Source organism: Euprymna scolopes, chromosome 40 (genome assembly GCF_053919585.1).
Source record: "Euprymna scolopes isolate OS-2025 chromosome 40, ASM5391958v1, whole genome shotgun sequence".
Lineage (NCBI taxonomy): Eukaryota > Metazoa > Mollusca > Cephalopoda > Sepiida > Sepiolidae > Euprymna > Euprymna scolopes.
Genome location: NC_136521.1, coordinates 54,214,754 through 54,227,253, shown reverse-complemented (window position 1 = coordinate 54,227,253; position 12,500 = coordinate 54,214,754). Strand labels below are relative to the sequence as shown.

General features: G+C 34.2%; 1 protein-coding gene across 1 annotated transcript in view; it reads left to right on the top strand.

The window, feature by feature from the left end:
* Positions 1–12,500, top strand: part of LOC145265574 (uncharacterized) — a 661,618-nt gene that overhangs the window by 575,946 nt on the left and 73,172 nt on the right. The window contains exon 2 of the mRNA XM_080121546.1: positions 3,106–3,259. Within this exon, the coding sequence (XP_079977672.1) occupies positions 3,106–3,259 (154 nt within the window). The remainder of the gene's footprint in view (positions 1–3,105; positions 3,260–12,500) is intronic.

The window sequence follows — 12,500 nt, the reverse complement described above, 5'->3', positions numbered from 1 at the left end:
GAGTGCTGTAGGTGGAAAATTAAGGGACAATGCTACGTAGGAGCGATTATATTTGTTTCAGCTGCGATAAACCAAGCCTTATAATCAACGTATACGACCAAACACGAAATCGCCGCCATTAACGGCCAACAGCTTTGACTGGCTTCGTTTTCAGCCTCGATTTCATTTCATATTTGATCTTTTATGCTTATCAATTACAGACAACTTCCTCCATGTTTTGATTCTAGTCTTGCCTGGGGGCATTGTTTGATTGTTACAAAGATGGACACACTGCAACCCCACAGCTACATAAAACTCGGGTCTTCTTATTGTGAGGACCGTGCGTGATTTTACGCGTGGTGAAACGTAACTTCTGGCGAAAATGCGATAACATTTGAAGGATATTTTCTTAAAGAGAAAGCAACCACAGCTCTGGATAAATAAGTACTATGCATTCTTAAAGAAATATGTGATTTAGTGTCGGCTTCCTTTGTTTCAGCTCGTTTGACTCGTTAGGCGAGTTGTTTTCATCAATTCGTTGTTCAGGTATCGCTTTGAAATACATCTGTAGATTTTTTTTTTTTTTTTACCGAGAACTGTAGATTTCTGGAACACTTTCCCGACTTATTGTTTTCCTCCTGTCAAATCAATAAGCATCTCCCGACTTCGCGTTTATCATTTTTCGACGTTTTTAGCTGCTTAAATAAGTTTTTATGATCGATAAACATGTTTATTTATATTTCAGCGCCTTAAAAAGAATCAATTATTATGCGAGATGAATTAAGTAAGTTTCCAGACATTTTCGTACGGACACTTTTATTGATAGTTCACGCATGAAACTCTAGTCCCCTTCGAAGTAATCTCCTCCGGCTACAATCCACTTGTTGTACCGTTATAACAACTTCTAGAAAGCCCCATAGAAGACCTCTTGGATTCTTTAGACTCCTGTTCTCATCTTCAGTGTAGTTTTCCGTAAATGTAACCACCGACCTTCTTCAGGTCCTCCAGGTTTCTATCGTGGGCCATACTCTGATCAATGATCTTTCAAATCACACCACTTAGATCACTCGTAGCCTACCCATTCGTACACTACAATCTGTGGCAATACTTCAAAAGCCGACAATGACCAAGATCTTTCTGATCTCCGCTCTTCTGATCTTGAGCACGTGGTACAATGTGGGGAAAAAAGTGGCTGGTTAATTTTAATGCACCGAAAATCAAGCCACTCTCTTTTCATCATAATCACTCTGACCCCCATCTGGCCCTAATTGAAATAAATGGCCCGCGTCTAGGTGAAACTCCATGTCTCGACAAGATTCTGGAACTGAACTTCACTCCTGATCTGAAATGGAACACATACATCAAATCTTTTGCCAAGATCGATGGAACAATGATTGGATCATTATACTGCTCTAGTTATTATCTCACCGCTCGTTCCCAAAGAAGAGACGTTACAAGCCTGTCCCGGCTTTATCGTTATTTTCATTGAAAGTGCTCGTCAGAGCTCCAATCTATGGTTCCCCCTTGCCAAACTTTCACAAAAGCACTCGACTACCTACAACCATAATTAACAATTTCACCACTCTCTATCTGTGCCTAATTCTAAATGCTGATTCCATGAACAAAGTTTTTTTCCAAGAACTGCCCGCATTTGGAACACTGTTCTATTGGCCTGCTTTCCAGTCGATTGCAATAATTTAGTCTTCAAATCTAATGTAAACAAGTTCTTGTTGAGCCGTCCTCTTAAATAATCCAACTTCTAACACCAATCTATATTAACGATTACTAAACTACCCACCTTACATTTATAAACCCTTCTCGTTGAGTGGTCTTCGGACCTTGATAAGTGGTGACTGCTTTGTAAAAAAAAAAAAAAAAAAATAGGTTTATCGGGTTAAATTCGGGAACGTTTGTGTCAATCACGGGAATCTGTGCAGAATTTCAGACGGAACACTTTATTTAGTCTACTGGAGCAGTAAGCCATGACTGAGTAAAATTGCTCAACATTTGCAATTGTATATAGAATGTCGAATTATTGTTGACCACTACTCAGTCATGAGTGTAAAGACAAGAGCATGCTAAACATCTTAATAAAGGGTTCCGTCCAAAATTCCATGCATATTCTCAAGTTCGACAGAAGGATTCCCGAGTTCAATAGAAAGATTACCGAGTTGGACAGAAAATTTCCCGACTTCAACAAGAAGATTCCTAAGACTGACAAAATAAAACCGAAGAAACTCGGAGGATACACCGCCCGAAACGGTGTGAAAATAACACTGAAGATGAGAACAGTAGTCCGAAGAATCAAAATGATACAAATTATCAATACTTATCTCACGAAGAAGGTGGGAGATTACATCGGCCGAAACATTGTGAAAATAACACTCAAGATGAGAACAGTAGTTAGAATAACCCAAATAATACGAATAATCAATCCTCATCTAAAAAAAAAATTCAGAAATTTTAGTCGCTCTTTTTTTCTTTTTTCTTTTTTTATTTTTTTCTTTTTTTCTTTTTTTCTTTTTTTCTTTTTTTCTTTTTCGTGAACGAAAGGAGATCAAGTACACAATGAAGCTGTCATTCGCCAATGAAGACGATCGAGTCAATTATCCCGAGTTATTTTGAATTTTAAAACGCGGCGTCAGTAGTATTGTCCGGTCTTTGATTTGAGATGTGATCAGTTTCCGCCACGAAAAGACACGTGGAAAAAAAAAGGGCGGGAGGAACCGGAAAGAACCAACAAAAATACCTTTCAACTTAAAATCAGGGATTTGAATAAAAAAGAAGGATAATTAAAAAAAAAATCCAAAACAGAAACAAAAAGAGAAACAATATAAATGCAAATTAGAAGGGGTTTTATTTTTTCATCTTTTTTTTTTATTTTTTTATTTTTTATTTTTTTACACTTTTAATATAAAAATCGAAATTTCTTTTTACGGGACAGTTTAACTTGATTAAACTTGAATAGAATTTTTTAAACGATTACAAACAAACTATAGATAATGACATGCAAATATTGTTTGGCTTCATTTTTGACAAATATTTTCATTTTTCCAATAAAAAATTGAAATAAGAAATATGATTTGAAAATGAAATATATATCTTGACCTTTTTTTCTTTTAACAGTTGCACTGACAGCCGCTTCCCACTGTCCGAAAGATTACTACAGCCAATCGAATGCTTGCCTGACAGACTATAGTATCCAACTGTCAAATATACGTAATAACCAATTTAAGTTATTGACAGGTATCGACGTAGAGGCAATACGGGCACTTTGCAGGTAAGACTCGCTTTTTCTTTTACTTAAATATTTTTTTTAATCATCTGTTGTCACTGGTTTATTTGTTTACCAGCAAGAAGACTTGGCGTTGCCCGGAATTTAATAAGAAAAATACAGCCTTTTGAACAATACTCATAACGCAATATTTCTTCCGTTTCTCAACCCTGATATCTCGTTTCCACAAAATAGACGTTGCGAGCAGATGTCGTCCCTATTATTATTTTCATTAGCATGTGCTCGACTCAAAGTCTACCTATGGTCTTCCTCTGTGAAACATGCACGTCCAACGCTCGTCTGGCTACACCCGCTATCCGCAATTCCTCTTACTCTTTATCTGCGAAAAAACCAAAGCGACAATACCACGAGCAAAGCTATGTTAACGGAACTCAATACCGCGACGCTGCTTCCCAACTGATATAAAATAGGAATTTTTGTATTCAACGAAAACAAACTCTTGTTAACCCGACCTCTTAAATCAATGTCGGTCCTGGATATGACCTTAAACTATATCCGATGGTTAGGCCCCAGCTTGCGGCTTTGAGGAGTGTGGAGCCACCCTTTAATTGCTATTGCTCCCAGGTTCACTCTGACCTGGAGTGGTAGTACCTGTTAGGGTTTCAACTATGGGTTAATTAGAAACCGACTTGAAAAAAAAAAAAGATTCTATTAAAAAAATTTTCTTCAAAATAACTGGATTCGGCATTAAATAACCTGAAACCAAAAACAACCAAACTAAATCTTAACTCGATTTCTACCTAATTTTTGCCATCATCGATTATCACGGCGTTGTCTCACCTAATATTTATACATCCTTACGCTTATATATATATATATATATATATATATATACATATATATGTATATAGTCTAAAGAAGCTTTGAATAAAACAAAATGCAAAAATAAAAATAAAGAATGCAATTTAAATTCCCTGAAGGAAAAAAATATATTAACTTTAACCTATCGCAGACTTAGCTCCTACATAATCCGACTTATATATATATATATATATATATATATATATATATATATATATATATATATATATATATATATATATATATATACTTTCTTATATATATTGGGCCTTGGGTGTACCAGATGAGTGACCATTTCAGAATTATAGGCGCTGTATGCTTCATTTCTACTCCTCTGAACCTCCACTAGGCACCGGTATTTAAAAACGCCGACCCAGGAGTGGCGTGAGTGTCACAACAATACCACGTGCAGGCATCCTTAAAGTGGGTATCCATAGTCTGTTAAGACTGAAGGAAAGAACCACATATATATATATATATATATATATATATATATATATATATATATATATATATATGTATATATATATTTGCTCGGTCCCTATGTACTGTTCATAATTTTCTCTATGTGTGGAAGTTGCCCTATATGTAAGATTTCAAATGTCTAGACCAAAACTTGTCTGAGTAATTTCCTAGAGAACACAGAGGTAAATATTTTAAAAACTTTGCCCCAATTTTGAACCTTTTAACATTTTTTATTTTGATCTCAAATTAAAATAAAAAGTTTGCCCCATGTCCAAGTTATCTCCATCTAAAATATCAAGTCTTTAGACCAAAGATTGGCGGATGAATTTGGTAGAATTTGCAAAGGTCAACTCTTTTAACTTTGACTTTTTGGCAGCCAAAATTTCGCTCCAAAACTGAGCATAAACCTTGCCACCAAGTTACCTTCATCTAAAATTTGCTGAATAGTTTGCTAGAGACTGCTAATGTCAAATCCTTTTACATTTGACCCTTTGACAGCCCAATTTTCGACCAAAAACAGATTAAAAAACGTGTTCTCTGTCTGAATACATTTTATGTAAAATTTCAAATGTTTAGATAAAAAAATTTGCAGAGGTCAATTTTTTTAAAACTTTGATCATAATTTTGACCACTTAACATTTATTTTTTTCGATTCAAATCAAATTAAAAAGTAATGTCCATTTTCAAGGAACCCATATCTAAAATTTCAAGTGTTTAGTCTTTTAATTTGACTCCTTTTACAGCAAAATTTCTAGTCGAAAACCGATTAAAATAATTTTCCCAAAATTTCAATATCCCTTATGTTTAATCTTAAATCCATAGATTGAAAATTGACAGAGTTATGAGGAAGGGAAATGTACACACACAGGCACACATACACAGATACAATTATATATATATATATATATATATATATATATATATATATATATATATATATATATATATATATGAGAAAGGGAAGTTATTTAAGTTTTTTAAAACTAAAAACAAATAGTTCATAGTTTGGTCTCAGTCCCCCCCCCATCAGTCTTCCTTCCTCGCTGGCGTCTAAACTCATTGATGTTTTCCCGAATATTTAATTATATATTTTCACCTGGATTTTGCACTTGTTCGGAGTTCGGATCTGAAACTAATAATTAGGAGATTCGTTTTTTGTTGCGTCCGTTCTCAGCACATTCACCTGACCTGCATTATCTTGGAATAAGTAAATTGAGGCCAACGTGGTTATTTTCTGTACTTCAAATATTTTTCTTTTTTTTCTTTAAAGTGTTGACATGCATTATTAGGAACTATACTGTTCAGCGTGTCCTCACTCAAAGTTATTTTACTCATCTAGTTTCCTGTCTGTCTGCCTCTCTGTCTGTCTTTCTAGCTATAATCGTGCATACTTTCGTATACGTGTTGTATCTCTACTTTTTTTCTGTGTCTATATTTATCTAGTTTCTTTTTCCTATAAACTAGTTTCTACTTCTATCTATCTATCTATCTATCTATCTATCTATCTATCTATCTATCTATCTATCCGTCTGTCTGTCTGTCTATCTATCTATTAACCTAACTACCTACCTACTTATCTATCTATCTTTCTATCTACCTAATTATCTATCCATCTGTATCTATCTACCTATATATATATATATATATATATATATTTATCTATCCATCTATCTGCCTGCCTACCTACCTACCTACCTACCTACCTACCTACCTATCCATCTGCCTGCCTGTCTATCTATTTATCTATCTCTCTATCTACATACCCACCTACCCACCTACCCACCTATCTATCTATTTATCTATCTATCTATCTATCTATCTATCTATCTATCTATCTATCTATCTATCTATCTTTACGTCTATATTATATTTCACTCTGATGCTGAAATGATTATGAGGCTGGCTGATTCGTCAATTTCCTTTAAGTCCTTTGAACTCCAAAATAACAATTTAAATTTAAAATATTTAAACACTCATCAGTAGAATAGAGAACACACGCAGCTGATTTTAAAAATGTTCGTTGTTTATTTTCTGTGCATACAAGTTTTTAATGACAGATTGACAAAGTGAAGGGGTTGGTTAGGGTTGTGTGTAACAGACTGTGTTACTCCCTACTCGTATTGTTGTTCCTTTTCTGCACGTTAAAAAAACACCCTGGTGTCTAACTTTGTCCCGTGGGGAAGCAAAATAAATAGGTAGTAATGTTATTGTTGTCTCGTCTCTTCTGGATGTATGCCCCTTTTTATGTGACCTATTAATGACGATTTCCAATCGACTGGCATTCAAATCGGCGTTGTTTCGCAAGAATGTGGTCACTCGCTTAGGCGTCATATATCGGGCTCTTCTGGAATTGCGACCGACATTTTTTGTTTGCCATACTTAATCAAACAGAAAATTCCGCACGTGACCCTTGGTTTCGTTTTCTGGCAAAATTTATTGTTTAACCTCCCGCGGGGGTTTCTTATGCAACATCTATCTATCTATCTATCTGTTTTCTCTTATAGAACAGTAATACATCTATTAATTACATGTATACCATATTCTGTACCTTGATATTACAATATCTACATATATCCACTATTTATCAATATTGTTACTCTCGTATACCGATCTATATATCTATCTATTCTACCTAAAATATAACTTGCGTATCATTCTATCTTCCTCTCTCTTTCTCTCCCTGTCTAAGGTTGCTTCGTGGCCAGGTTCAAATCTCATGACCTGCAGGAATTGTTACCGTACACTAATGATTGCGTAAGCATGAAATACTAGTGTCTGTATGTGAAAATAAATAATCATTATTCAATTATTATTATTATCAAGCTCTTTTAAATATAATTCAGGATGGCCACTGTCTGCAGAGTTATAACTAAGGCAATCAACAAGCGTCTACGCAATGTTCACGATTTCCACTCGTGCGAACACTCTAGATTGTCATTGAGCTCGCTCGAATTCGACGCTTAGTAATTTTTAATTCACATCATTCATGTGGCAATTCTTTAGTGACCTTGAAGCAGAGGCTCGGCAAATGGAACAAGGGGTTTCCTCTATGATTGAGTTCGAATATTATGAACAGCAGAAATTGTTACCCTATACCGATGATTGTGTAAGCAGGAAACACCAGTGCAGTGTCTGTAGGTAAAATAAATAATTACAATTTAATGATACACACACACACACACACACACACACACACACACACACACACACACACACACATATATATATATATATATATATATATATATATATATATATATATATATTGGTGTGGGTGTGTGTGTGTGTATTAAATTGTAATTATGAGCTGCTTAGAGTTCAAAATGGAAAGGTTTCTACGATATGATAGATTACTTATGTAAAGAGTAAGTAGATTTGAGAACAAGTTGTCAAGTTGGCCTATGCGTTATGGTACTTGACCCATATTCCTTATGTTGTGGTTTCGATCTCTGCTCGGGTATTATTGTTTTTACAATTTTTTTTTTTTTACCATATTTTTATTACGTTAATACAGACAATTTCTAAGAAGTGAACTATATAGGTTGGTTGGTTGGTTGTTTTTGTTTTACGACATATAAACCCTTTACAGGTTATTTAATGCCGAATCCAAAGATTTAAAAAAAAAATTTTTAATAGAATATATTTGTTGTTTTCAAGTCGGTTTCTATTTAACCCATAGTTGGAACCCTAACAGGTACTACCACTCCGGGTCAGAGTGGACCTGGGAGCAATGGTAATTAAAGGGTGGCTCAACACTCCCCAAAGCCCACAAGCTGGGGCCTCACCACTGGATATAGTTTAAGGTCATATCCAGGACCCCCATTGAGGGACATTTACCATCTGCAGGGGGACAGTCGGTGTTTTCTAATGCCCCACCGACAGGGCCGAACTATTTAGGAAATCATAATACCTGTATGCACAGGTCTCCATTTCTTTCCGGGGTATTTCTTCATTTTTTAAATACTACGGTATTTTGCTTTTGATAAATAAGAATGCTGCATTAATTAAAATATAATATTCGTATTTTACGTCATGTGCATGTTTCGGTCAGCTAGATGCACGTAACTAGCTGACCGAAACATGCTCATAATATGTTACGACATATTAATGCTAATGTAAAACAAATGAAAAGTATTGTTAAAACTACATTAGTTACTTTACTTCTGGGAAATATTAATCTGGAATTGTATATATATATATATATATATATATATATATATATATATATATATATATATATATATATATATATATATATATACTAGCAAAAGTACCCGCCGTTGACTGGGTTCAAAAACAGCCTACAGAAAATGGACTCTGATTTATGAAAGTATGATATGTTATGAAAAGGAAGGGTTGTGAATTTGGGGGTATCAAAACCAAAGCAAAATATGATGAAAGTAAAAATAAAATAGACAAACCACATACTTTATTATACCATACCTGTTCACGCTGAAACACCTACCACAATATTCTGTGGGTCTATATTAAAAAAACTTGTTAAACTTTGTGACATATTTCCATTCTATGGAGGTTAGGCGCGAACGAACACCCCATAATTTTATTATACTATATTTCTTCAAACTGAAATATAATTAAAAAAGTATACTTACGCAGATAGATATGAAAAGTCTTTGTTAAAGTTTGTGCCTATTTCCATTCTATGGAGGCCAGGCGGGAACACAGACACCACAATTTTATTATACCATCCCTATTAAAGTTAAAATATACTTATCAAAGTATTATTATATACATCTATATCAAAAATACTTGTAAACGTTTTTTTTTATTTTAATTTTTTTTATCTTATTTCCATACCTTGTGCACCAGGCGCGTACGCAGACCCCACAAATTTAATAAATCGTCATTATGCTAGATCAAAATACCCATTACTGTATCTCGATACATCTTCTATCATTATATGTGATCAGTTTTCTATAATAGTCAACCATATAGGAGCTTATTCGTGACCAGACACACACAGATGTTCAGCTTTATATATATATATATATATATATATATATATATATATATATATATATAACTACTTCATTTACTCACATAAATTTAATATACGAAAGTATAGATTTATGCGTAAACTTTAAGTATTTACTTCAAAAGTGCTCAATACGTAGGTAGAGCTAGTTAGTAATAATAATAATAATAATAGTAAAATAACAAACTTCCTGGACGTCACGTTAAACTTAGATAAAAACACATATGAACCATACTTAAAAGATAACGCTACTCCAATTTACGTACACCTTAAGTCCAACCACCCACCATCAATTATAAAACACATTCCTAACTCGATCGTAAGTAGACTCAGTAATAACTCAAGCGATGAAAATGCATTTAACAGGTCAACCAATATCTACGAAACAGCCCTAAAAAATAGTGGATACAAAAATATCGATATCAAATATAAGCAACAACACACCAACAACTATAATAAAAGTAAAAATAGAAGAAAAAGAACTATAATTTGGTATACGGCCCCATACAATCAAATGTTAAAAACAAAACTTGGCAAGAAATTTCTAGATCTTATTGAAAAACACTTTCCCGCAACCAACCCCTTACACAAAATCTTCAATAAAAATACCTTGAAGTTATCTTACAGTTGTTGCGAAAATTTAGATATGATAATTAAAGCACATAATAACAAAATACTAAATGAAAACAATGTAAACAACAACAAAATAAACAATAAAAAAAGTAGACACCATGACAGAAAGAAAACCAACACTAGCAGAAATAATAATAATAATAATAATAATAATAATAATAATAATAATAATAATAACAAACAAACCCCGGACAAGAACAACCATACCATAAATAATAATAATAATAACGAACAAGATAAATGCAATTGTAGACACCGCACACTTTGCCCAGTCCAAAATAAATGCCTAACAAAAAGTGGAGTTTATCAAGCAACAATATTTGCGAAAGAAACCCCGAATAACAAGAAATATTACATAGGCATGACTTCCCTAGATTTTAAAACCCGATAATATGACCATAAAAGTACCTTCAAAAATAAAAAAACACCGTATATAAACAACTAGCGAATAAATACTGGAAACTCAAAGAAAGCGGACATTCGCCGGTAGTCGAATGGAAAATAATGAAACAAGCTACCACGTGCAGACACTTAGACGACCCATGTAAATTATGCCTCCATGAAAAATTTGCTATCCTGTACTTTAAAGAACCTCAAAATCTATTAAACTGTAGACGAGAAATAGCAAACAACTGTGTCCACAAAATAAGACTCACCCTAAGATAGCGGTACAAAATAGCTTTAAAACTAACAATAACAATAGAAAACAAACAAATAAATAAATTAAATAAACATGAATATACATAAACAATCACACATATATGTATATATATATGTATATGTGTGCGCATGTGTGTGTGTACACATAGGTATATACATATATATATAAAAAAGAGGGAAAATATCTACCTTAAACCACTAACCCAGTTCTAAAACAGATCCTTTGCTTGATAAAATGCATGCCCATTGGCTGATAGAAGGGGGCGCGGTGGATACTTGAAAGCTGATTGGCTAACTTGAAATCCTCAACATATATAAAAACAAGAAGCAACCACAAAATTCGCGCATAAGCCTGACGAATCCTACAGTGGATGAAACGCAGAATATTCAGTGTAGCTCAGTCGCCATATATATTTTATAAATTACTATATATATATATATATATATATATATATATATATATATATATATATATATATATATATATATATATATATACCGGTTAAAAATCCTGTTACACATTTGTATCTTTGGTTTAAGTTGTATTGACTTATTTTTTATATGGTAAAGAAAACTAAAAGTATTAAATACATGTAATATGATCTCCAAACAGTTCCTTTAAGCAATATGACCTCCATCAGCATTAATGACGCCGCTCAGCCGTGGTCTGAACCCCTGATAAACTCTACGGATTTATTCCTTGCTCATCGAGGACCACGTGCGGTTCACGGCAACCCCCAAGTCTTCTGCTCTACTCTGACGACACTTGCACGCCTTGCTAGCAACATGGGTCCGGATGCTGTAGTCCAGCGTATTCAAGTCTGATTATTGCGAGGGACAAAAATCATTCGATCAAAAATTGATGCTTTCCTTCAACCAGTCCTGAACGATTAGGGCGTTGTGCGATGGTGCCCCATTTTGTTGGAAGATATAATATATATATTTGACGACCCTCTGGATACAAGGAAGCAGTTTTATCTCGTGGGCATGTTTATAGTCACGGACGGTAAACCGGTATCAATTGGGGAACCACACGAGAGTCATCTTATCACCATTTGAAGCAACAACTCCAAACATCATAACTAACGCCGAATGTTTTGTCGTGGGTACATTACGAACTTCAGAGACATATTGACAGAAGGACACTACTCTGTCAATTTGTTTATTCACATCAGGATCAATGGTGAAGGTTTTTTCGTCCGAAAAAAATAATGATTCGGTTTCCATGGCTTTTGATGTAGTTGAGAAGCTTTTTACTGCGTTCAGCCGCTTCTTATTTGATCCCAAGCGGCAACAGGGGTTTTATTATCATTTTTAAGCTCTTTTCATTTTCTAGATCAACAGCTCTCCTGAAAGTGGACACTGAAATCCCCTTCATATGAGCTAGATGTGTCATTTTAAGGATTGGATTGTTCTGGAACGCCTTATTGATCGCCCTGATCTTCAAAACCCGGGGGTCTTTCCTTTGCGGGAGACGATTGTTGAGGGCTTCTCCATTTGCTATACGGCATGTAACTCTCTGCATCGTCATACGACTCACATAAAGGAGCCTTGTAATGCCTGTTATTTTATGGGACGCAAGCAGAAGAGAAGCAATTTTAATTCTTTTTGCTTCCACTTCGATTGCGATATCAAATAATTATACAGTAAATGCTTATACGGCTTTATTAA